The 27,720-nt window shown below is 38.9% G+C and overlaps 1 protein-coding gene across 2 annotated transcripts; it reads left to right on the top strand.

The window, feature by feature from the left end:
• The first annotated feature begins 868 nt into the window (after positions 1-868).
• On the top strand, positions 869-24,376 carry HSD17B3 (hydroxysteroid 17-beta dehydrogenase 3). Of its 2 annotated transcripts, XM_067315704.1 has the most exons (10): positions 869-1,022; positions 3,048-3,094; positions 9,394-9,469; positions 15,521-15,628; positions 16,329-16,396; positions 17,662-17,697; positions 19,874-19,908; positions 20,943-21,024; positions 22,732-22,797; positions 23,088-23,892. In XM_067315704.1, the coding sequence occupies exons 1-10, from the start codon at positions 869-871 to the stop codon at positions 23,259-23,261; spliced, it is 846 nt and encodes a 281-aa protein (XP_067171805.1). In that variant the 3' UTR covers positions 23,262-23,892. The 2 variants fall into 2 exon arrangements, with proteins under 2 accessions (XP_067171805.1, XP_067171806.1); XM_067315705.1 differs by lacking the exons at positions 869-1,022; positions 3,048-3,094 and adding an exon at positions 23,927-24,376 and having other exon boundaries at positions 9,398-9,469; positions 23,088-23,237.
• Positions 24,377-27,720: the final 3,344 nt, after the last annotated feature.

Genomic DNA, 27,720 nt, shown 5'->3' with positions numbered 1-27,720 from the left:
GTGTCTTCCCTGAGAATTTCTATATGTTAACTTTTTTTGATTTTTCTTTTTAATTCACTTTTTTTCTGAGTTTCATTAATTTCAGACTATTTTTCTTGCAGTAGGCATTCTTGTAAATGGTTTTTCCGCTTAGGATTTTGGTACCTGTCCTCGGCTTTGATACTAGTTCAAGCAGATTTTTTCAAAAGAGTTGAAAGTCCTATTCCTCCTTAAATATATTACTGTACCTCCTCATGCCATAATTTCCCCCTTTGTAAAATGGGTATAATAGTATTAATCTCTTTTCCAAAAGCTCTTTGAAAAGTTATATGATATTGCTTTCTCTGTATAGAAAGAATTAGGTATTGTCATTACTCTTAAAATTTGAAGATAAATCCATTTTTTTGACCTTAGCACAAGTTCAGTGTGAAATTGCCCTGGAAGTATCCGGACTAGGGAGTTTAAGTCCTCAGCACTGTAAGACATAGCGCTGATGTGTATTAACCCCAAGGTTTGGAGTATTCTTATCTGAGGTTTTGGTTTAGACCTGTCTAGTCTCTATGAATCTTAAACAACTACAATAAAAATATTTTTCTTCTTTTTTTTTCTTGGATAGTTTCCAGAAAAGGAGCAAAACCGTGCCTCTAAAGCAAGCACCAGAAATCATTGTTTAGTTTGGATTTTTCAGTAGTTTACAAATTTGGGTGTATTGTACAGATGTTATTCTAATCTAAATTCCGGACACTCCTAGAAGGGAAAAAAAAAAATCACATGATTTGATTAGATGCCTCACTTCTAGGCCAGCGCTCAGAGACCAGCAGTGCACTAAGAGGCATTTCTCAGGGAGATAAGGACTGTTTCATCTCAGCTCCCTGGCTTTGCCTTCGCCATGGAGGAGTTCCAGCATCAGCTACTCACTGTTTTTGGGGCTCTGATCTGTTTCTATACTCTGGTAAAATGCATCCGATTTCTGAAATATATTTTCCCACATACTTGGAATGCCTTGCCTCAGGCTTTCTTTCGGTCGCTGGGAGAATGGGCAGGTAAAGGAAATTTCCTCACATTTTTCTTCTTGTAACCAAGTGATGAACTGTTGTGTTACTAATTGGGAGAGGTTTTCCTTGCATTTTCTTACCCCATCCTTTCAGAACAAAACACACCTTCCAGTAAGTGTGGTTTCCTTCATTTCTTTTTCTTTTTTTTTCTTTTTTTCTTCTTTTTTTGTCTCTCCTAGTAACTTCGGTTTAAGAACCAGAAAGTTCTGCACACTTAGAGAGAGAAGGAAAATAACCAAACTGATAAAAGCTCACACACCTGGTGAATAGATGTGAATTCCTTCCCCATTCCTACTTCTGATGTTTTTTCTCTACTGGAAATGCTTTAGTTTTAATAACATTGCCTATATCCTCAGTTTCCTGATATGTGAAGCGACTAGTTTGTTTAGCATATGGCCTCCACTCTTCAAAGCAGCTTTTCTTTGTTCCTGTTGACTTTGCTCCTGTCTGTTTTTCCTGAACTGGTGGCCTATCCTTAATTGTATCATTAATGTACCAAATCTACTTTTGCCTAAAAACTTCAAAGGCTGCCACTTGGCAGTTCTATTTTAGAGATATTACAAGTTCTCATAAAAATAACAGAAATGTTTATTAAAATACCTTCTTCCTACTGAATGTCGATATTTTTCTTAGGCTTGTTAGATTATTGGAATGAAGAAGGAATGAAAAGTTACTGCATTTTCTGCCACCATCGATGGTGGCATCTTGCTAACAAGGGACCTTTATCAATACTCTTGTACTTCCTTCTTGCCTCCACATTAGGGCATTGAACTCACTGGATTTAATAAGCATTTAATAAGCACATTTCACAGTGGAATAATGAAGAGTGAAATTCACTCCTTTGCAGAAGAGGTGCCTAATGATCAAGTATTTCTGAAATAACATGTAGGCCCCATTTTGATTTAAGTGAGGCATGGGCCTCAGATCTGTGCATAAGGAGAGGGTCACTGAGTAGAAGTTTCTATACAAAAACCTTGTTTCCACTGAAGTTTGAGAGACTATTGCTTCTTTCAGTGGACTCACCTTTTATGCTCTGCCCTTTTTAAAAAGCATCTTCTGGATGCAGTGAAATTCATAGGTTTGAATGATTTGCTCTATCACATGGCACATGAGATGCTGAGATTCACGATAATTAAAGTTGGCAGGTGGAAACTTGTTTCCCAATAGACATTTGCTTTGTATCTGCTAGTCTGCTAGGAACATTAAAAAAAACATCTGCAGCACAGAAGCATTTTTCAGATACTGACTAATAATCCATTTTGCTCTGAAAACTTACCAGGTTTACCTTGGAATTGTCTTAGTGTTTTCCTACTGTATTTCTTCCTTATCATGATAAATAATGCTTTCTTTCTCTATTTCCTCTTTGGTATTTGTTTGCATAACTTCTAAAGTTCGGGGTGCTTTACATATGCCAATACTTGGTTACTTTCCCAGTGATACTAAATCCAGAAGTAGACTGTGAGTAGGAAAACTCTGGAAGAAGAGCATTTCATAGATGGTGGTAAATTTGCTGTGGTGTTTCCTTACAGACAGATTTCTTGTGAAAGAAAGATGTTACATCTGCTTCAGGGACCAATTAGTCCTTATCTCCTGCCATTCTATCACCAAAATATAAGTAAAAAACTTGCAAAGCAAAACTTGTAAAAATATGCATATGGAAGAAATTTCTACCACCCTGTAGACAATTGGTTTGTTGCTGTGTTTCTCCCTACTGAAAATGAGAAAAATAATTACCTGCTGTACTAGCTGGGTTACAGTTGGGAGGAATTTGCTAATATTAGTAAAATGCTTTGAAGAGGAAAATGCTAAATTACATGACAAAGATTGTTAGATGAAAAATTCACAAGGAAATAAATTTTAAGAAAAGGTTGATTCTGTGCTTTAGGAGTACCATTTAGGTAGCAATGGTCAAGAAACTCAGAAGATGACGATTAACGAATCCAGGAAAAAACGAGCTAAAGCAGAACAACAAATGTAATCCCTCTTTTTTTTTTTCCTTTTTACTTTCTCCAGTGGTCACAGGAGCAGGAGATGGGCTTGGAAAAGCATATTCCTTTGAGGTAAGATAGATTACTTACCCTTTGATTTATTTTAACTAAATGGCAATTGCTGCCCCTCCACCAAACTCTGAAAGTTAGTAAGGTTATTCTAGGATTAAGAGCAGATATGAAAAACATGGTACTAATCCTTCTCCTCTGCATGTGCAGAGTAACAGTAATCAATTTCTGAAAGGAACGCGGTATTGCTTTTCAGAGGAAAATCATTCAGGCCCCAACACTCACGTCAGACCAAGAAAATCAGATGGAAACACTGAGTACTCCAAAAGATTTTATGTTGTCTGTCCAGAGCAGGAAGTTTCCTGAGTTGGCTTTTTTTCCTAGTTTTGCTGCTGCTCTGCTGCGTGTCTTTCAGTGCGGTTGTCTAGCATTAAGCCTACAAAATGTAGAGTCATTTTGTAGCCCTCACAGTTGCAGAGAAAAGCTCGATAGATGTGTCTGAAACCACAAATAAAAGAGAAATCTATGTAAATGAAAAACAACTTCAAGTTATGAAAATTATAACAAAAGCTAAAAGCGTAAGGAAGAATCAGTATCTCTAAGAGCAGGAAGAAAGTGAAGGGAGGAACAGTGAAGCTGAGAGCTGCCATTGGCTCTGTGGTGATCCGTCGCTGCTGCTGTGCAGAGTCACTAGGGCAGCCCCTTTCTATACCCCTAATCAACATCCAGGGCAGGGTGCCCTCTTGGATCATCCTTGCTAGTAGTGATAGCAACTGAGTGGTAGATTTTGTCTTTGATGTCTTCATTCAAAAGTGGCTTTCTTTCTAGAAGCTGCACATCAGTGAAACATGAGTTATTGCCTTCAGTGCTGAGATGTCCAGGTGAAAATTAGCAGCCTCTAATATGGTAGCATTTAGATTAGATGTGATCCCTTCTGATCATAAGTTATATATAAAATAAATCTCAGAAGAAAGGAAAATGAGTTTACTTTTGAATTAATTGACAGGAATTTTAAAGCCAATCTTTTTAAGCATATGCATTATTTACTTTAAGCACCTACCTCATGATTTTGATTCCTGGGAGTGGCAATATGATAAGTACTTGTGGAAGTGCGTTGAATGTAGAAAGCACAAGGACAAATGCCAAGTATTATAGCTTAACATTCAACATTCGTCATAGCTGTGATAAAGATCACAAGCTCTTCTGTGGGAGAAAAGGGAAAACAAACATTGCCTTCTGTTTTCTCACTGAATTGCTCCAGTGATCAGCAAATGGAAAGGACTTGAGGAATGAAGAGGTTGGGGAAAGATGGGATGGGTGAGAGAGGATTTAGTATAAGTGCTTAATTGTATCTTTAAAGCCACACCTCTGGGTGTAGCCACCTGCACATGCAGGCTGCTGAACTAACTTTTTAAGTGAGCACCTGGTGATATTTCATCCAGGTGAAGTTTGCAGGCACCTATGAATGTCTGGATCAGAATCTCTGTCATTGTTCTGCTTCCTTCATGCTATTTGGGTGGTTCAACAGTAACTCCCATTAAAAGCCAGTTATTACAGAATGGCTGCTTTACACCATGAGAAAGAATAAAACAACTACTATGTTTTCTTGAAAAACTTGGCTGGAACTGGCAAGTTTTTGTGGAACATTTGTTAATTATTTTTGGCTTTGTGGGATGGTGGAGAGCCATCCTTTATGTATGCTGAGACGCACCTTCCTCCCCAGGTGGTCTCTTTGATTTAAGCTTTGCTCAGCTACTGCACTGTGGGGGCAGATCCCAAGCCCACATCACATGAGATCATAGCTTGGCACCTTCATCTTGTTGGTGGAGGTCAAAGCACACACTTGTGTGTGGCTCATGGGTAAATAAATCTGACCCTGCTGTTTTAATGTCTGCATGCCTTTGGAGTTTCTGGCTCAGCTCTGCTGTCTTGCTGGTCTGATGTCAGGGCACAAAATGCTCTGATGTTCTTCTGGCGTAGGTCCCTCTGGTGTCAGGGGCTGCTGTGAAGGCAGACCTTGTGATGTGCGTCTTCCCCACAGCTTTTGTTTGTTGGCCATAAGGCTGCAGGTAATGCCAGTTCCTCTAGAGTCTGTGCTCTGACACTAAGCGATGGATTTCTGTGATATCCTGAGCTCAGAAAAGGGCTGATAATTCACAGACTAATGTAGGGGCTCCACACTTGTTGGTAGTGTATAGGACTTCATACTAAGGAGAACAGTTCTTGGCTTTTGGAAGGCCAGTGCAACGTGGCTTTTTCTGTTCAGTGTTTTATGTGGAAATCCCAGTTGGTGGCTCATTAGGTACAGCTGGCAGAGGTCCAGGCAAAGAACATTACAATATTTACTGGTTCAGTACCCTTCTTTCCAAGGTTTATAGCTAATAAAGCTTTCTGCAAAGCTTATGGAGCTCAGTAGCTGTCTGAGCTTGTATGAAGAGCCAGATAGCTGTGAGGTGTTCCAGACAATATATGCACATTACATTGTTGCTTTCAGGACACAGATTTTTCAGAGCAAATTATTGTCCCTTTAGTTTCCTGAGCTTCTGTTGACAGGCAGGCACACAAACACCTTGAGCTTATTCTCTTCTACATGAAAGTCCAGGCTTCTATGAAGGCAGTGTCAGTATTTCTAGCACATCAGGGTGATTTTAAAGGTCTGGCCTTCTTGAGCACATAGACTCATTTCCTTAAACCAGCTGTGATCTCAGGGTACTGAGATGTTGGCTCTGATTTGCTATACCTATTTCAAAAGCCAGGTTTCTGTTAGATTTGGTCCATTAGTTCTTGGACTGATGGGATTCAAACTCTCCAGACTTCTAACAAGGCACAAAAATATGTCATCTGTGAGTGTGCTGCTAGGCTGTCACATCTCAGAGCTCTTTGACATCTCTACTAAGCTGTTAGCATTTCACGGAACTGCTGCAGTCTCGACAGTTGTTTTTTTCTGAGGTAATAACCACAGATCTGCTTTACTGACTGTCACTGGCTTAGCACCTCAAGCTTAGTGGTCTTATGGAAGAGGCCATACCATACTCCAAGATTTACAGTTTATCACCTGCAGACATCTCATTTGATGTCGAGGCACAAGCAGGACATTGGTCACTCACATCTTCACCTAGCTGGCTGGTTTAATGAACATTTGGATCACTATTTTTGTTATTAGTAATAGTGCATAACTTTCTTACAAATCAAGCCACTGCTTATGTTAAAATCAATGTTTCAGCAGACCTTGTTGAGACAGGCACTGCATTCATTTATTAATACAACATTTTCTCAAATCTCAAATCTTTGCACAATTTCAGGAAATGAGACACAGTATTACCAGCAGTCTAATGCAAGCTAAATGTGATTTGGGTTATCCTGCTCCAGTTGCATCCATATTATAATTTATCCACTTGATCCTGGATTTATTCCTGCAGATATTGCTATCCTAGTACTGTTGCGCAGGTGCAGGGCTAGCACAAAGTATGCAGAATCCTACTGCTCTGTGGTCCAGTCCTGGTCTGCTGGACCAGAAAGATGTGAGAGGTTTGAATCACAGAGACCCTGCAGGTCTGAACCTCAGGGAAAGAAAATGAAAGAAGCACTGAGATGATATCAGCGCAATTCTGGAGAAGACAGAAAAGTCCCACGATGGGTAGAAATGTAGAACTACAGCTTCCATAAAACATTATTAGGGGTTTTAAGTTATTAAATCTTAATGGTCTGTGTAGAGTATCACCAATTTGTGAGTGAAATTGCAGTGGTTACATGCATGGTTTTAATCCAAAAATGTGTGTCTTGTCTTGCGTGTAACTTCTGTTGTTTGAAAATTTGTCTCAGACTGAGCTGCAAAAATGCACTAGAAGTTGCACAGTGTTTTTTTTTTCATTAGTTTAATGTGGATTTAAGCTTTTAAACAGTGGCTTTGCAAGATTCTAGAAAGTAGACCTGCTTGACCTTTTTTTTATTAACCCAGCTTCTAAATGCTAAGTTATTATTTGTTATGACTGGAGGCAGTAATAATCTTACATTTTAGTAGTCTCAGAAGTTCAGAAGCATTTTAATCCTTTGCCGCTGGGAGTCAGGATTTCCTAATACATGCGGGTTCACACTGTACAATGCTTGGAGGCAGTGCTTACTCTTATCTGTGATGGGAAATTCCATCCCCTAATGTCAAAGCTTTTGTTTGGTAGCAAAATGCTTTGTGCTAAAGACATCTAGACTAAAAGTTACTTTTATCTGGAATGCAGTAGTGTTAAAGCCGATTTAATCATTAGTGTGGATGGCCAGGAAATCACAATGCTTTTTGCTTACCTTGAAGATGCATTTGAATCTCCTGGTAGTTAAAATGTCCTGTGAAATCTGTTTCTGAAAAGGATGCATGTTTTCTATGTGGGTGAGCAAGCAAAAGAGTAGACAAGTGTAGCTTCTTTTGCCTTAAGAAATGGCTGCTACAACCTTATAGTTCTGGTTAGCCTGGTATACAGCAGCAAAGGAAAGTCTGCTTCTCTCACCTGACAATTAACAATTTTATAAAATTGCCACAAACATTTGCTTTTAACTAAGAGACAACTCATTAGGTCTTAGCAGTAGGAAATTTACTTAGTTTTTTAGAAGGTGATTTTTCTACCAAATGACACAAAAATATAGTTGAAATGATATTAAGAAGCCCGGAAAAATAGATTGCTGCTTTTGTTTTGTTTTTTAACATGGCTGATATTTGGTCTTGGGTCTGCATGCTAAAAAATTAAAATAATCCCTATCTGAACATCCCTAAGTTAGAAGTAGGAATAAGTGACCATGGAAACAGAGACCATGTCTCCATTGCTTTCCAAATGGATTTGAAACAGCTTGAGTCAAGCTCATTGTGGACAAAGGGAAATTTGCCAGTATGTAGACAATTAGAGTTCTCTTCCTGAGTACTTCAAATGCAGCCCTTAAAATGAGCTTTTGAAACTCCAGAGTGTCTAAGTGTTTGCATGTCTCTTTGGAGCACTGGACAATTATGTAAGAGGGTCTCCAAAAGCCGAGAATTGTGAGTATGGTCTTTGTGCTGAAAATGCAAATGGTTGTGGCCAATACATTTAATAGACAGTCTGCCCCTCATACTCTCGATGTAGCGAATTTTTAAACAAAGGTCCTTATTTCTTAACATTCTTTTCATTGTTTCAGAAGAGCTCAATAGGACAAACTGTTTCCCTCAAATAGGTTTAAGGAGAAAGCGTTACAGGGAGTCAGCGACAGCAATGAATGGGTGTTCAGTGTGTGGGCTTCACCAGTTCGTTTCTTGTTCTAAGCAAACTTGGTACTTTCAGATGAAGTTGGCTTTATCCTTTGTGCTAACTAATTTAACTCTCTTTCTCTTTGCTCCCATGGGCATTTTTCTAGTTTCAGCTCTGTCTTTCTTTTCTTTGTGTGCACAACTCAGTTCGGCTGCTGCTTGTTAATAACCTAGTTTCACAAGTTGGGGGCATATTTCTCTCTCAAGCCCTGCCTAAAACTCAAACTGATGGGAATGGAAGGCCCAAGGAAAAAGGGAGAATACCCTTCTCTGTTTGTTCTGCATTTGTTCTGCACATGGTAATAAGAAACTGACTACAAATGGAGTGCTGTGTTAAATAATGTTCACAGCTGTAAACTGCAACTCTTGCCAACATCTTTGTGGATGTATCTTTGTGTGACTGTATTTTGAATTTTTATGCATGGACTTCTTCATCTTTTTTCCTTCATTTTTTCACTTTGCATCTAATGAAACAAGCACTTGAAATTTAGCTATCTGATCTGCATGAGATTTTATTTCTATAAAACACATGAGTAAAGTCCAAATCCTTTCAAACTCTTTTGAGACTTCAGTTCAATGTATTTAATCTCCTCAGAGATTCCTCCTCAGAGGAAAAAAAAGAAAAAAGAAGAAAGGTAAGGATGGAGAGCAGTCTTGTAAAATGACTAGGAGGTCATCAACATATTTGGCTTTCCCTTTCCAAGCAAAAATCCTTTTTCTGGGAAATGTCAGATTGTCTTCACTCCCTGTAGACATTCATTCATTTGAAAAGTGTTTAGATTATTTATTTTGGGTCATATTTTGGGGGTTTTGGACAACAGTCCAGTGTACTCTTCTTGTAAAGGTCCAAGACTATGTAGTAAAGGAGATGTTTAGGCAGACTGTAAGAACTCTGATTAATGTTTGGCCTGGTTTTAATATTTGTTGGTTACCCAATAGGCAGGTGATGGGTGAATGAAAGCAATTACAAAAAAATCCATAATTGTTTTTATTGTAAAACTGGGAAAATTTATAAAGATTCTTTGTTTGTCATTATCATATAAAGAATCTTTGTCACCTCACTGTCTTCTCTAACAACTTTTATGTTCCTCTATTGCAGCTGGCAAAACGCGGACTAAATATAGTTATGATAAGCAGAACTCTTGAAAAACTTCAGAGAGTAGCCACTGAAGTTGGTAAGTGTTTGTCTCAAACTTATCTTCAGGTTAGCAGGCTGGCTTCACAGGGATCTGGCACAGTATCTAGCACAGTGGGGCCCCAGATATAGCTACAGAAATAGCCCCAGGTATGACTGCAATGCTACAAATTATTTGTGGTAATACTCCCTTACTTGAACCTTTCCAAACGAGTCATGGATAGCTTTGAAAATACATGTTGGAATTCAAACAGTGGAATGGGTTAGATGCAAAAATGGATGCAGATTCTCTACTGGCTTCACCTGACCTTAAAAACTGTAACTATAGGCAAATGAGATGTAATACAAGCTTTGTCTAAAGAATCTACTAATCAGTTTGTGACTGGTAAAGAAAGGTTACCTTTAGGCTAGTTCTTTTAATCTAAAAAAAGTAACTCACCTAAGAAAATTAACATAAATGGAATGCAGCAAAGTAGGAGTAAAAATCAAATGAATGTATTTGCTAGCTTTTTCTCTCTAAGGTTTACAAGTTATATTGAGCATTTGGTAAAGCAGTTAAATAGAGTGTCTTTAGAATTAACGTTGCCTTTCTTTTCTTCAAAGGAAATTAGTTTAAGGAATGGCTTGTTTAAATACATTGAGATCCAAGGTTGGGATTCCTATAGGAGTCAAAGGAGTTTATATCCTCCACTGACTTTAAAGATTGCTGTAATCAAGGCTATTCTTCCCACTGTCTCTCCTTCTATCCACACAGAGTGTTTGATTTACAGATTCCTGTGTTAAATGTGTGTCACTCCAAGATTACACCTCTGTCAGAAAGACTTGCCTTTAAATAGGCTTGGCAGCTGGCTCCAACAGAGTATCAGGTCAAGGATACTTATCTTCAGAGAGAGCAGTGCATCTCTCAGGGATATGACAGACTTTAAGTGGGTAAAGAAATCTGTAGCTTCTGAACCTGAAGCTACTGAAGTCAAGGACTGAGCTCCTAAATTTCCTGCCCATTTCCCTCCCTCAGTGCTAGGGATAGACCTGTTTTCCCTTGAGAAGCAAGGAGTTTCAGTGGAGGAAAGCACCAGCTCCCTGTGAGCAGTCTCTATAAGCAGCCATATCCATAAGGCCAATGTGACTATAGCCTACATTAGCTCCTCTTAAGTAAACAGTCATAAAAAATTAACTTCCATGGGAATTAGGCCAGCTCCACTGTCATTGTTGCATTTCTTTCCAGCTAAATATTAAAGAATTGAAATAACAGAATCCTTAAAAAAGGCTAAGGAGTTTTTATAGTTTCTTTGTGTTGTAAATTATAATCAGAACCAAAGAATAAAAACAAGAAGATTCATGAGACTGACATAGCTAAGTAAAGAGAAGAAGTGGTGGAGGGCTGGAAAGATAACATACTGTAAATTCCTCTGTACTATGATTTATTTAAGGCCATCCAGTGGCCCCTTTCCTAACTGAGGCCCTCCTGTGCTGAGTTCTGTAGAAACACATAACAGGAGCCTGGTCCTGTCCTGAAAGGTATTGCTCAAATGGCCTGTCCTGCAAACACTCCTGCATGTCCTGCAAGAGCAGCCTATCACTTTTTGCATGTGAAGAAACCTTGCTGACTGCAGCAGCATTATTCATGTAGTCTCTGTTGTGGGGAGGCGGACAGTTTGACCCTAGGAGCTCAGTCTATGCTGATTAGGTATCTGCACTATATTCAGCTGGGTTGTGGGCAAAGAGTTTTCCCCAAAGTCTGCTGAAATTGGTGGCAAATCCCAGCGAGATCTTTCCATTGTCTTCCGCGGGTTTTGGCTGAAGCCTAGAGTGACTCATGTGTTATTTATTGTGTCAGGTTGGAAATGAGTACATAACAAGTAGATGGCACAAACAAAAGGAAGGAGAGGAAGAGAGAGTGAAGAAAAGCACAGTGTGTATGATCTGGAGGCCATTAAATCAGCAGGGAGCTCTGGATCAGGCTTTTAAATGTGTGCTTATGTTAAAGCTTTGGAAATGTTCCCCTGATTTCAGCTTGCAAACTTCATCGTAGTTAAGCTAAGCAGTCATCAGAAAAGGAGAAAGGTTAAACTTACTGTGATTTTATGTGAGTAAATACACTGGAAACCAAAGCTGAAGCAGAAATTTAACCAGAATGATTTTACTATTTTCTAAATTTTCTAACTCTTACTGATTTTTTTCTTTCTAAACTGCTTAAACAAGCAGTGTCTCAGCCTGAGCAGTTATCATTATCCCTAAATGACATGCAAGGAGATTAAGGCATAGGGAGATCTAGACAAAAAGTTTGTTTTAGGCTACATAAATAAGTTGTAGGACTGGGCAGTTATTCACGTTTCCTCTTCCTTAACTGCTATACCATGTATCTTTTTTCAATGGGTTGGACATCATAACTAAGAGAGTCACCTCTCTTTTCAACCTGACAATATTATTTGCCTAATCATAGTGTTACATTCAATTTTGATACTGAAGAATATAAATGAAAGGAGATTAAATTGTGGATAAGTCCAGAGATCTCAGTATTTGGCTTTCAAACAGTCCTGTGAATCATAGGTGTTCCAGAGAACATCTTTCAGAACTGGAATTTGGAGTGGGCAGAAATCCACAATAAGAAAAACATTTCTCTAAAGAAGTGTTCGAATTGAAAGCAAGATTTCCACCCATTCAGACAGGAAGGCTTTTTCAGAATGTGAGACAAAAGGTAACAAAATAAGTCCTGCGGCGAGCAGACAAATAGAACTGTTGCATCTGGTATACTGCTCATTTAACACATTTTGTATTCTGGTGAAACATTGATCAAGCCATAAAAACAGGAGATTAGCAATGGAGTTATGCTATTAACTGCACTCCCTTAATTTCTTCTGCCTACACCTCCTAAGCAAGCTATACAGAGGGGGTTGATCCTGATTGAAAAGTTGCATGCTAGGATGTGTTGATGTAATCAAGGTCTGTACTGTTTAGCTGTTACATTATTACACCAAACAGATGAGAAAATGCCACTTCTGTAAGACACTGAAGTTATTCACAGTAAGCTTTTTGTTTCTAAGAAGAAACAAATCTGTATTTAAGGAAAGGTAAGGTGTCTGATCCTCAGAAGGTAGTAGAAATAGTGCAGATACTTTGGTTTAGACCAGCTGAGTGTGTGGCTCATGAATTTGGGTTTGGTAATACAATAACTAGTTTATAAACCTCTGCTGCTGAAATCATGTCCATTAATATGAAACGATAGAATGAATCACCCTACATCCTACAAAAATCACCCTACAGAGTGGTCTAGAACCAAATGTGGTTTATTTCCACTAAGACCTGTAAAGGTGCTAATTCATTTAGCTGCCCTTATTCCTAGAAGTTCAGTTTCCAATCTGTTTTACTTGTTCTTCCATCCCTCATCCCCCCAGAAGACCTAGCTCCCAGAGCTGAGCAGATAGCAAGCTGAGATGACTGCATAACTTAAAACACTTGACACATCCTTCCTTTTCCCTCCAAAGTTGTTAAGTTACCTACTGTTAAATTGTAGCTACTGCCTATTGCTGATGCCTATTGATGAGGCATTATTGCTCAGGGTTGTTTTTTCAATAAATACAACTACAGAACCAAGAGGTTTAGGGCCTTGACCAATGTTTCCGAGTGCTCTGGTGGTTACAGTATTTTCCATGTTTTTTTTTCTCACTGAGTTTGTGTTATCTGGTATTTTCTATCATCTTCTGTTTTATGTTTTTACCATCTTTCTTTAGTTCTTCCCTATTTTCCTGTTATTTCTGAAGTGTTTTTACTCTATATTTCTGAGAGGATATATTTCTTGAAAAGCTAGAGCTGGAACTTGTGCTTTATAATATTATAGAACTTTTTACATGTATCCCCAGTCTTAAATTTCGTTTTTATCTCCTTCTGTTGTTAAAATAGCTTACTCAGCTTCTTATTTTGCCCTGCTCTCTGTGAAATTCCTCTGAATATGAATGCCATTTTAGTCTGAATGCTCTTCTCTTCATATTCAAATTCTGCTATAGTTACTTCAGAAGGGTCTCTTATTCCTACAAAGACCAGTTCTCGTGCCACTCCAGCCTTCAATATTTTGCTACCTCAAGTTTTTGGATAACCTTTGTAACTCTCTAAGCCTAAAGGAAGAGTTTCTGGCAGAGTGCCTGTTCTAACCAACTTCATGCTTCAGCCTGATTTACTCTCTTCTTGTTAAATTTCAAAAGGCAGCATATTATCCTATCTGACAAGCAGGATTCCCAAGTGGTCTGAGGTCAGAAGGAGTTAGATGTATCCTTCTTAATGATGCATTTTATAACACATCAGATTAAACAACTCAATTCAAGTTTTAAATTTTCTTTAGATTAATCTTTCCTTCATTAAAAAGAAGTGTATAACCTGTGCTCATGTTTGAAAACCTAGGCCCTTTGCTTCTGGCACACTTAGGACTTTTTTAAAAGGTTGGAATGGCTTGTGTCTTCAAAGACTGTCATAAATCTATGTCACAGAGAGGGAAACATTGGAAAGGGTTTTTTTGGCTCTCTCCTTTATGGAATTATTATCATTTTCTAAAGAGCTATCCCTGAATAATTCATTTATCAGCATGATAGTTTTATTGTTTTTTAATATATTGTTTCATTCTTAAATGAGACAGAGTAAAGCCATCTGGAGTACTTGTTTGTTGGCTGGCAGAGCTGGTTGCAGCAGTACAGTTCTGTGCAGACGAGGGGATGCAGAGGAAGGCCAAATGGTTTGTTTGATCCTAATTTTTATGTTACTGTAGTTTTGGCTGCCCTTCTGATTGCCCGCAAGAAAGATGGTCACAACATCACTACACTTTTTAAGACCATCTCATTTTGTTTATAGAGTTCTTCGAATCCGAAGGTCATTACAGGCGCCTGCTCCAGCTGTTGCTCTGTTCTTTTCCTTCCTTGCATTTACGCTCACAATGGCCTTATTCTTTGTAGTGATACCATTCCCCCAGTCTGGGACCACTAGGGGGTCATTTGCCACTAGAGTTGCTTTTATAGGTTGAAGGTTCAAAGGGTATGTTTCGTCCCTTTCATACACATAACCACAGCCTGGAAAGAGGCAAGAAAAAGGGCACTTCTTCCCCCTCACCCCTGTCATGGAGACAGATGTCCTCTAAAATTGCACATAAGATGCAGCCCACTTTTCAGACCTGGAGCCAGAGAGTCTGCTGTTCCTCAGGCTGCTTGTGTTACTTGACTAGCGTGAGGCAGTGGAGACTTGCAGTGTATTGTGAGACAAGGAGGGAACAGCTTGGAGATCTGCCACTCTTGGGCCCTGTTTTGCTGCAAACTGGCCCACTGGACCTGAAACTGCAGTTGGCTTCCTGCCAGCCTCACCATCATGCAGGAGCTGACGCAAGGAATAACTGTCCTCTTCCTAAATCTGAATGTACACCAGGAGATACAAGGCAAGATTTCTGGGTAGAAATCAGTGTGTCTGATTCACACCTGGTGCAATGTGCTCTCCTGCCTGTATGAAATTAGATATAAAATCAAGCTCTGAACAACCACAGGCAGTTTCCCAAGCAGGACTCAAAGGCAGAGGAGTAGTTTGAAAAGGAGGCAGAAAATACTGCATCACAATGCCTGTTTCCCTCTCCTCCTACATGAAAAGATAAGCTCTGCTTATTAAAATGGTCATCTTGTACAGGAAAACACTTTGAAACAATTCTGCAAAACTGAGCTTAGGCGGAAGATCTGGCACACACATTCACTTATCTAACATATGCTGACAGTGCTCTTTTGTAAATATTATGATAACTGGGGGAAGAAATCCTGTACTGTTTATTTCTGTTTTTTTCTTACTTGAGGACCAAATGTTCAGGTTTCGTGAGGGAATTTCCATTGATTTCAGGGCATAAATTGATCCTATATTTGTCAGGCCATTTCCCTGAAAACAACTGGTTACAATGAGAATATTTTGCTTGTGTTGTGATCCTTCTCAAAGCTAGAAAGTTGAAACAGTTACTTATTCTACAGTGGACATTATTACATGGGACATCTGATTATTTCTCTCATTACTCAGTTGCAGTTCTCCCTCCCTTTGTGTAGATGCAAAGGGATTTTCTCCTTTTTCTTAATTACAGAGCAGGCCACAGGTCAAAAGGTGAAGATTATACAAGCTGACTTCACTAAAGATTCAGTATATGAGAATATTGAAGAAAGTCTTGAAGGCTTGGAAATTGGTGTTTTGGGTGAGTCATTAAAGCCTGTTAACTGAAGGGTGTTTTGTGGCTGCAGTGTATTATACGGACAACTGTATAAAATGATGCATGTCATAACAACTTGTTATACTTAGCAGACACTGCTAAAACCAAGAATGCCTAGTGCATTTGAGCATTAGTTATTATGAACAAATTCTAAAAGTGAATTAAAATTCTCCAAGAGCTTCCCATTTCTCTGCCCTGTACAGTGACTTCTTTCCTATGAAAGCTTCTCTGCCACTTTATAAGCAGCATCCAGCTTGTGGGGTGACTTCTTCCCCTGTCTAGCCTCAGGGAATTAATTTTTACTATTGGTTGTTTTACAGCTGTGTGCAATTTTTATATTCAGTCTGAAATGAGCCTGTGGCTAACCCTAATTGGTATGAACCACATAGGAACAATGAAAACTTTTTTGTTTTTGGTAAAGAAAACCATCCTTTCAATAGTGAAACAAACAAAAAACCCCAGCCAAACAAAAACCCCAAACCCAAACTATAGAAACAGACTGTTTTTCCATTCTCTGAAGTCAGTACAGATGACTTCAGTAAGAACAAGACTCAATGCTAGATGGCATCTCTCTTCACATACAGCTTAAAAACTTCTGAGTCTTACGGAGAACCCGTTTGTTTAACTAGCTGAACTATGTACTTTGTCTAGATGTGGTTCTTATCATTATGTTTCCTTTGATTAGTTAACAATGTTGGAATGCTTCATAATCCTCTTCCATGCCGTTTCCTTAATGGACCAGACATAGATGAGGTAGGATTACTCTGTAGTTTTCTACTTGCACTATAACAATTAGGAACTGTAATTCCACTTAACAAGGCACAGATTCTGCCCTCTACTACAATCAGTGCATGTTTAACTGTTCAATTGTGTGGGAAAAGAACTGGGCCTGAAGGAGCATAGTTTGTTTTGTTTCATTTTTAATGTTCAGAAGAGCTTGCAAAAGAAAAAGAATGGTAGATTTCAGGTAAATTGGTGCAGACACTTAGCAACAGATCAGAGAGCACAGTTGGCCAGGGTGCAGCAGAGATCAGCAGCCTCTCTGGCTCACTGATCATATATAATGTACTGTGGTCCAGCCTGGTCACAGCCACAACTGAAGTGTTGTGTTCTTATTAATATTATTAGAACTTCCTTTATTTGAAACACTGTTACTTAAGTATGCGAAAACTGAAAAAATAAGACCAGTTTAAATGAAATTCACTATTTTGGAAAGTAGATTGTACATGTAGAATAGTTTTAGAGGATTAAGGACCTGATCAAGATTCTCTTTGCCTTATTGTTGTTTACCTATATAATATTAGTTGTGGAAAAAGCAAATTTTCTGAACATCTTTCTTGCTGGCACCTGCCACCAGATTCATGCCATCTATACACCCTAATCTGGTACAAATTAGGGGTCCTCAAGCAGGCTTCTTCCTTTAGAGCTGCAGCCCCAGAAGCAATATAATCATATGAGAGAGGGGCTCTCCTCACACTAATTGCCATGGATACAGTGCCATATGATGGCAGCTATGCGGAAGCTATGACTTGGGTTCACTTGCTGGTCTTAAGAGGGTATCCCTACACAGCAGCTTATACTGCATTGACAGGCTATAAAACATGTTGCAGCGTCCATCACTGGGAGACATCCAGTGTCTGCCAGGCACCATTTAGTTTGTTCTCTGTATCCATCTGGCTTCATTCTCTGCTGCCTGCACTGCTTGGCCACCAGGCTTCCAGGTTTTGCCACGTGCAAAGACTTGGCTGGGCCAAACTTGTGTGCACAGAGTCAAAGGAATATAAAATTGGGGGGAGGTGTTGAATGTCATGGATAGAAAATTGAATCCAGGGCTAACCTACCTTTGAGTAACTCAAATTTTAGGCACAGTTAGTGAAAATCCAAGGCAAACTTAGCAGCTGCAAAAGCAACTGCTTTGCTAAATACAGTTTTTCAGTTGGAATTTTTATGTATATTATCTAGATAAGCTACCCACTCTTAAGTTAACTATGTACTTATTATTTTCTTTCTTCCCGCAGAACCTCATCAACTGCAACATTATTTCTGTTACAAAGGTATGTGCCACACACACATCTAATCCATAACATTTTTATTGGAAAAAAAATGTATCTCCATGCAAGAGTGACCAGTTAGCTTTCCTGTGTATTTTCATTTCATTTATTCCCAGATAGTCATTTATGCCAGGGACGTCAGCATTATTTTAGGTACTTATTTAGTAGGTTTGGTTCTACCGCCTGTGAAACATTCCGATCAGCACTGACTGGAAACTGTTTGACACAGTTGCTTTGTCAAGACACATTGTTACACTGCAGCTGAAACATTTTTCGAAAACATGTTGATTTCAGTAAACAGGAACATCTGTTACAGAATCAAAATCTATAGAAGATACTCAGTCTGGCGTTTTGTACTGGAAGAACACTTTTTGACACGTTTCTGTTTTGCAAAAATGTTTTTGCATCAATGCAGGCCAGAAGCTAAAGGAGTTGAATCCCAATTCTCTATTGTTACCCCTCAGCGTTCATGTTGGTTGACTACTTGCTTACAAGAACAGTTAATGTTTCATGTTTTCCACCTCTGATTAAGATTCGTATTGCTGTGCTGTTTGCAAGCAGCATGTTAACATGAACAAGAGCAGAACACTTTATAGTTCATCATAACCTTGGCTAATGTCTTTCTAAACACGGTATAAAAATTATCAGCAGATGTTCCTCTTTCCTTGTCTAGCAAACTTTACCTCCCAAATTTGTACTGCTGCTTAATGACTTCAGATAATAAATCATGGAATATCTGTCAATTAAAACACATTTTTTTTATAAAATGTTTTTTGGTGAACTTTCTGATCCCAGGTTTTATTCTATTTATATATCAAAAGAACAGAAACATCTGCAATACTTAAGTACTAAACATACATATCCCACACAAACAGGCCTGTAACAAACACTTTGTACCAACACAGTCTGGACACAAAAGGGTTTTTCCCTTTGTGTCATTTCATACTTTACACATGCCACAAAATCAGCCCCTTCCACTTCACTGTGATCTGGGCTTCCTTTCCCTTGCTATTGCAACCACTTCATTTTTGGCCTTTTACAATATTCACTTTCCTCCAAAATACTGAGATGAAATCATGCTCCTAGCCAGCATTTCTAATGGCTAGCTCCAAGTTATCTTGAAATCTTCTGTTGGCTTCCTCTTCCTGGCATGATTCCTGGAAGGATCCTGCCCACTGCTCCCTGCTCCATTCAGATACCCAACCTCCAGGTGTTTTTGGCTCCCACAAGTCAGTGGGACTTACAGCATTTTGGTTAGCAGAGGCAGAATAGAACCTTTTCCCATGTTTTCCACCATTTTGTTAATTCCCCTCTACCCAAGCTGGCATGACCCACCTCCATCCTCTCTTTTTTTAACATCCTTTCTGAAAATGAAGCTTGTGAACCCAACCCTGCTCCTACTCATCCCTTGTGCACAATTGCACTTCTAAAAAATAGAGGGAATTAACAAGGGTTGAATTAAGCAGCATCATTCATTTGCACTGCTTTTCATTACTGCCCTTTACAATTTAGGTCATACTCTCATTCTGCGAAGATTTATACACTATGTGTGTTTATAACAAGTCAATAGTCTGAGTATAAATTCCCAAAGGGCTTAGGCTTAATGTCAAGAATACCCCTCAAGTAAAACAACCAGCAGCAGACTTCATACCTAAAAATGGATTTAATTATGCTCTAAAAATTATAAACATGATTAAGTCCATTGTTAAAATAAGAATGGATGATTAAATAATTAGCATAAATATGATCCTAAAGCTATTTTGCTAGCAGAAAAAAAAGTTGTCTTTTCATGATTTTCTGCTGTTTCTGATCCAGGTAGAGCCAGAAGTGAAAACACAAAAACACTGTGAAACCTACTTTTTCATTAGGTTTCTGATCAAATATTGAAGATTCAGGAAATTCAGATACTCTTGAAAAGCTTTTGGATAAACATTAGATTTTCACTGCTTAGCAGATTAACCTTTGGAATTTTTTGACAACAATTCAGCCAATTGGCAGGCCATGAATATTTCTAAGTCTTTCCCAAAAGTTTCAAGGTGCCATATTTTAGTTGTTTGAATTGCATACATATGGCTGGGGCTTGAGCAAATAGAAAATCTTGTGGAAAAACATGATGAGTCAAAAAATACATTCAGAAGCAGTGAGATTACATATAATTCTTAACTTACTTGTCTTACAGATGACACAAATAATTTTGAAACAAATGGAACCACGGTAAAAATCTCTTTTAAAAACAATTTTTTTTCCCCTATAACTTTCAATAGGTTTTAGCTGCTACCTTCAGTTTGTTCAGTGCTAGCTATGCTTTTTCATGTTTAACTTCTCCACTTTATCTTACTTGGTGAGATTTATTTCTGATGATGTTAGTGCTGTGTGAATGAATGATAGGAACTGCTACAAACCACCAGTCACTGTAGAACAAGACAGAAAATATAAAATACTGGAGCCTGTTTCCAGGAAAAACATGCGTGTGTTGCAGAAATAAAATTGCATGGGATGGGCCTAGTTAGGCAAGTAATTGCATTTGAAAATATTGTAATATTTTGTGGTAGCTATGCTCAGAGTAATAAAATTCAAGTACTGGAGATACCTGTACTTCCTCTGAGAGATTAGTTCAGCTATGTAAATGTGGATTTCTTTTCTCTGTTTAATACAATGTGTATTTTAGACATGGAGGTTATTAAACCAGAAGTTAAGGTCTTCGTATGGAGTTTCTAGAAAACATTGTTACTACTGCATGTTAGAGGACAGTATGTGCTTTTTGTCTGGGCAACAAAATAAGCTTTTACTATTTGTTTGGGTTGTTTTTCCTGGTTGTTGCTGAATGAATTGTTTTTACTGATTTGTACGGGGAGCTGTGAATAGGGAAACTGAAGCAACAGATGCAAGAAGCAGGAAAAAGAATGTGCTGGTTAAAAAGCAAAGGAGACCTACCAATTACATAGGAGCATAAAATCTTTCTTCTGATGGCAGATTTTGCTCTGTTAGATGTACAATAGCATGTACAATGTTCCCATGGTTCTGGCTGCACTAGGCATTTAAATTTCACTTATGACATTACTCCAAGCTGTTTTGGACTTAATTGCACTTAACTAAACTATAAAGATTAGGCTTTTTGAGAATGTAGTCTACTAGATAATAAGAGAGCTCTGTCTTCTGAGGGAAAAAGTTGTTTTCAACTTGCATTGGTTTTTACTGCAATGCCATCAAGTATAATTGAATGTAACCATATTTAAATTAAATTTCAGACAGAAAGGTCTTATTCTGAATCTGTCCTCTGGTCTGGGTACTTTCCCTTGTCCATTATACACAATGTACTCAGCTTCTAAGGTAAGGCTTTCACATTGCTTTATAAAGAAATGTCAGTCAAATGTTCACTAAAATGTTTATATCAGCAGCATATGGCCAGGTTCTCAGATGGCATGAATCAACGTTGCTCCATTGAAATAATGGAGCAATGTGAATTTGCACTAGCTGAGGACCAGGAATTAGTGAAGCTATACCACTGAAATCCAGCTGAAGGTATAGCTCATAATGAGAAGATTTTTGCCTGTAATTTAACAGTATTATACCAATGCTCATAATATGTCTTGATTCAGGGCAATGATGACTTTTACTGGGCTGACTTATCTGGCTTACTCAAAACTGTAGATGCACAAGACTGTTGATAGATTTTAGTTATGGAATGAAGAGAAGAATCACTGTCTGGTGGGTGGTGAGTTGCCTGACTCCTAAGATTTCATTTTGAGATACTATTCTGAATTAAAACCTGAGAGCTTATCAAAATAGGGAGTTACTGCCTTTCACTGAAACTCCTAGAATGTTCCACTCAGCTCAGATTTGTTTCAAATGAAAAACTCTTAAGGAATGATATTTGCTTGAACATAGCTAGAACTCAGCTTGGTTAATTAAAAAAAAAAAAAAAAAAAAAAAGGAAAGAAAAAGATAAAATTCCTAGTTTCCCATTTCCCTTTTCTCTTTTTAAAATAAGTTTCTCATAGTACTCAAAACTACATTCAAACCATGCAATTTTAGTTTCTTAATTTCAAAATGATATGCTATATTGGTTGTCATCTTCTGACTTTTCTTTTTCTTGGGTATCTGTTTCTGAGCACTTTTAAAACATACTTCATTTTACAATGCCCTGAAAGGAAGCTATTTAACTTATCAGCATATTATTGTTTCATGTCATATCATGAGACTATTGGTGTTTAAAATTGTAAGACCTCGCAAATGATGGCTATGAAATGCCATCAGGTTTTCTCCTTAATATGGCTTTTGTACATCTGATTACTGAGGTTTGATTCAAGGTTGTCAAGTTCCTGAATATTTCTCAAAGGTCTAGCTTCTAAAATGACTCATTATATCAGAAACTCAACTTTTACACAAAAGAATTAGTATATGTCGCTCTTCATGGTATGGAGAAAAAACTTGGAAACATGAACCTTAAAGGCTGAAGATGGAGAAAACAAACAAGCTCCTTATGGTGTTTCTACTCCAATGACAATGTACCAAAATCCTCAAATACATTACTTTAAAAATCTTATTTGTAGGCTATGCTAATAGGTATACACTTAAGGCTTGAGTTGGGTTTCGCTCCTTTTTACTGCAAGAGAAAACAGCAGCATAAACCTTGGATTGGGAGGGTATGTTTCAGCCAAAGAAGAGAGCCACATGCAACAGTGCCAAGATCTAGTATAAAGAGGACTCTGGTATTTATATTTCTGGATTTTCATGAAATGTGACAAAGTTTTCAGTACAACCTGCATAGTACTTGTTTCAAGTCTGCCTTGAGCTAGTGTTGGGCTATGTCTTTTCTAGTGCAGATAGAGTCAATCCTGTCATTGCTAATGCAGAACAGCAGAGATGTGTCTTGAAAAGATCATTTATAGATTTTTCACCACTGCACTGTGACTTAGGTTTTTTGATGCTTGGTCATTTTTGGTAAGGACCACCTATGCACATACTTGTGACTATATGTACAAGTACTTACAGGTTCCTGTGCTAACAAAATTCCTTTTTTTTTTTTTGTTCTAGGCTTTTATATGCACTTTTTCCAAAGCACTACAAGCAGAATATAAGAGAAAGGGAATTATCATACAGGTGATACTATATCTTACCATATTTGCTTTCATTTTAATGAATCCTTGAATACGGTCTGGGATGCTCAAACCTGTAGTGTGTAGCCACCCTTAGTGAAGGGTGCCCGTGCCAAAGCTTTCTCTTCTCCCTGTGTGGAACTATAGGTTTTCTTTCTTATTCTACTGCAGTACCATTTCACTGCAAGTGCCTATTATAATTTGTCAGATGCTGGGGTATTCTGTACAGTGAAATGAAAGCCCTTATGAAAATGTTTGATCCCATTACACTATTCTTTTGATTTCTTATTTTAGGTAGTGGCTCCTTATGGTGTTTCTACTCCAATGACAATGTACCAAAAACCCAGTCTTATCACAAAGACGGCAGAAGAGTTTGTTAGTGAATCACTGGATTATGTCACCTTTGGAGATGAGATTTTTGGATGCTTAGCCCATGAAATATTGGTAATTGAATTTGATAGTTTGTAAATAGGTCCCCAAGGCTGGACCAAGGCTGACTGGCAGTAGGGGTCTATTCACTAACTTCAAAGACCTTAAGATTAGGCTTCAAATGAGAAATGTTGAATAAATTGTTAAGGCTAATAAGGCACCAAGAAACTATGAAGATGCAAGTAACATGCACTGGCCCTCAGCGAAGTGTGGCTTACTATGCTTTTGCATCTTGAGCTGAGCTCAAGTCTGTTCTCTGGTTAGTCTTTCTCCTTTCTCCAGCTGCCTGTTTTCATGACCCTGTTAGGAAATACATTTGAGACCCCTACTCCTTTACAGAAATTGGCCAGCAGATTCAAGCTATTAGTGAGGGAAAGTTAGTGGGGAAAAGAAAGCACAAAGTAAAAAAAGGACTGTGCTGTCACATGAACTTCATTTTCTTAGGAAACCAAGCTAAGAAAATAGAATATTTATATATGGCAGCTGTGATGAGCACTAAATAAAAGTATTGGGAAGAGAACAAATCTGCTGAAAACTGAGAAAAATGAACATTTTCTTCTAAGAGAAACATTCACACTAAAAGTATAAAGTAGAAGCTTTTGCATTTACTATTTTCTATGACCTTGTGGACCCTGAGTTAATTTCTTTCAAGAGGCTTCTGTAACCTTTTGTCTTTGTATTGTTTTTGCTTGATTGTTTTGAAGGCATGCATCCTGCAGCTCATCCCTTTATGGGTATTCCACAGTGACAGACTTCAAGAAACAGTCCTGCATGCATTTACCAGGTATCTGAAGAAGAGGTGGAGGAACCCCTAAGAGAGTCATTTTTTGGGAAGGCGTGCAATTGACAACCCCAGTGGAATGCATTTTGCAATGCCTCTGTGCATGTGTGTGTAAGGAACCAAATCAGTTTGAGGTATAACTCTGTCCAGATCACTTACCAAGGATAATTTGATCCAGTGAATCTACTGAATCTATTAGCATCCCTCTCCAAAGACCATAAAATCTGCAAGAGATATTCCAGTGACTTCTACGGGCTCTAGATAGGTTTTAAGAAATGCTGCTGCTGCTGCTGTTACTATTCTAACATAAGCTTGGAGGCTACAGATACCTGCACTTATTTGATGTTCACAAATAAAACAACCATATGCTTTATTTCCAAACTTGTTCATAGTGTATTTTTGTTTTCAGAAAGTATTTTGTCTTTGGTTTCTTCTGAAAAGACAAAGAGACAAAGAGGAGGGTAATGTACACACTGAGGTTTTGGAAGTCTGCAGCTATAAAAAATGCATTACTGTCAAGATCCTATGATTGCCTTCTTCCTCTACAGTATTTGATATGAGCTGGAGGAGGCAGGAGAATCAGCAAAAGGTAGGCAGTAATTCTCTTTTCCTGGATGAAACCAGAAGACAACGGTAGATAACTATTCAGCTGTACTTCAGTTTGTTACAAATTAGGAAGTTTAATGTATCTAATTTTAATGTAAGCATTTTGCAGGCTTATTTTATTTCTGCATTCCAAAAAGCTTTTTTGTAAAGCTGCATTAAGATAGCAAAGGCCTTACTCAAAAAAGTATATATTGGTTGACCAGATATGACCTGGCAAAGTCTCTGTAATATTTGCTACATGTAATGGATGTGAATCACTAAACATAGTCTACTGACTCCAGAAATTCCTGTGTGCTGTACTGAATCTAGTAACAAATATAGGTGACACCACATAGACTTATAACACAGGATCATAAGTCCCAACTTTCTCCACCTCTCTCTTATACTTGTTATTGTAATTCGTACAAGGAACAATTAAGGACTGTGCTGAGATCTCCGAACTAAAATCATGAAAATGATTGTAAAAGAATATCTGCTTTTCCTATTATACAAGCAGATTTGGTCCAAGTCTGCAGACAATCACCTTAATCACATGGGCCACCCAGTCCTTCCATTAAATACAGTGAGGCTGCTCATACACTTATATTTATTCATGTCAGAATTGGGGAGGAAGGGAGAAATAGGTCACTTGCAGGCAAGCATTGCTAAACCCCAGCATTAAAAAGGCCTGCCTCACTGCTAAAATCATGAGATTTTAATATATAGCAAGTACTTTTTTGTTTGTTTTCTGAACCTTTGAAATTTGCATGTTCAATGCTTTCTCTATAGGCACAAAAATCTAGCATTTATTTTATAAATATTTAACAGCATAAGCTCCAGTTCTTACATAATGACAAGATTTTAGAATTTGGTGTTTTAAGGGAAACAGAAACAAATATGGATCTTGGTACAATTATGTCACTGGCAGCATTATCATTTCTCTCTCAAGATGGGATTTTATTTGTGCCTTTTAACTGCTAAAAAATGAAATACTGTCTTTGGAGAGAAATAATATCGGAGCCAGACTCCTGAAGGGTGGTAGCAAAAGCACTGAGAGGTGGGAGCACTGTAGTGCAGCACTGGCAGCGAGCACATGGGAGGCAAGCCCTGTTCGGGACCTTTCTCCAAAATTCCCCTGAGATTATCCCCTGCAATTACATCTGCAGGAGATAAAGCTTAATAAATGTCACTTCTGGCACCCAGAAGAAATTTATTTTTAACTGTCTGTAAGTGGAATTTTTAACATCCACTTTGTGCATGTGGAAGCATGTGTATTTCAAGATCATTCTGCCGTCTTTTAAGGAAGAACCAAGGAAGATGTTTCTTTTGGGTGTTCTTAATCATCATTAGAAATAAAAGCAGTGGGCAAAGTTCTGTGGTTCAGGAGCAAAAGTTTCATTGGCTCTTAGAGCATGAAATCAGTTCAGTCCTTTCAAAATGTTGTCTAACTCACTTCTCTTAGGTTGTGTCTAGTCACAAAACCATTGCATTGTCCACTTTGGAACAGGAAAATATTTCTTTCCATGCTTGTAAAAATACCTGAAAAACTCTGTTGTGCTATATGCTCATTGCATTTCATAGCCTTTTTAATTAAATGGCCTCTACATATTGCTTGTATTTCGTAGCCTTATATAAAATACCTTTAAAATAAAACTACTACTGATTATTACCACCCAATGTAGAAAACATCTGCAAGTGAAAATGAGACATCTCTGCTGGACATTTTAACACTGCTGATTTGGAAAACAAGGAATAGGAATGGTTCGTTCATCATTTCGTAAAGACTGTGTTTTCGAGTGATTATATTCTCTTAAATGTGATATTTGTGCAGCTGTTCAACAAATAACTCGGGATATAATATATGACAAATATTACAAAAGCTGAAGTCCATGGGGGAAAAACTCATTCAATACCAGGCCTAGGTGTGGAAGGCAGGGTTTGCCTTGGCCATTGGTGTAACTGCACGTTTCTCCGTGGATGTGTATTTTCAAGCAGTACCTTTGCAGCTATGACATGAAATGCAGCACACTTGCCTTTGCCCTCTAAACACGTGCTGAGACCTTGCCAGTGAGCAGCTCTTTATATGTTTGATTTACACATGTGAGTAGCTGCAGCTGGGCGAAGCAGCAGCAGCACCCCCAGAGCCCTCTCCTCTCTGCAACTCGGGCTCACATTACTTGCTTTCCCTTAGATTTTCACCTGAGTTACCTACCTCAGGTTAAAGAGCACCCTTTCACCCTCCCTGCAACGATAAAATATCTAAATGTTTGCCACTGGAGATGAACACCGGCTTACCTGATACGCAGGGACCCCAGGCACGCAGACGCTGTGTTGGCACGAGCAGAGGTTAGTGAGCAAAGGAGACCCCCCTTCCAAGGTTTAAAAGTCTCATAATCTACGACAAGCGACATTACCATATTTCTTGTCTCACGTTTGTTTATGCTTGGGCATGCCGCGTGAGCCAAGCAGGCTGTTACTGAAGTTGAGCAATCGGCTCAGCGCAGATTTGCTTCCCTTGGAGCACAGAAGGATCTTGTTACTCGCTGCTCTCGCCTGGTCACCCCCTTAGAGAAGCCATGTTTTGACCTTGGGGCTCGTTATTTTGTTCGGCATGGGGACGGGATGCATTTCCTCACAGCACTGAAACATTGCTGGCAGCAGTGCAAACATGCCGCTCTTCCCGCAGCACGGGGACGCTCCCAAGGCTTTGCAAAAGGATGCAGCGCTGGCCCTGTTTCACCGATGGGGAAGCTGAGGTGAAGCGCCCGACCTGAGCCGCTCGCTGAGGGCAAAACCGCGCAGGGTGCTGCAACCCCCACCGCCCCTCGCTTGACCCACCAGCGCGCCTCCAGGCCGGGGAGGCTGTGCTACCGCCCGATTAATTTATTAATAGCAGAATAACTGCTAAGCACCAAGAGAGCAATCCTGTCGGGTTTCTATGTTCATGCCCCGGCTCCAACCGGGAGAGACGGAGAGAAAGCTGTCCCCGCGGCGCAGGTCCTCCCCGGTAAACTTCGCTGCCCCGCGCTGGCCTCTCCCGGCAGAAGCGCTCCCCCTAGCGAGGCCGCCGCGGGGCCGGCCGCCATGGAGGGCCAGCAGCGGCCATTTTGTGCGGGGCCGCCGCCCAACGGC

Source organism: Apteryx mantelli, chromosome Z, assembly GCF_036417845.1.
Source record: "Apteryx mantelli isolate bAptMan1 chromosome Z, bAptMan1.hap1, whole genome shotgun sequence".
Lineage (NCBI taxonomy): Eukaryota > Metazoa > Chordata > Aves > Apterygiformes > Apterygidae > Apteryx > Apteryx mantelli.
The sequence above is the reverse complement of the archived record's forward strand: the minus strand, read 5'-3'. Positions and strand labels throughout refer to the sequence as shown.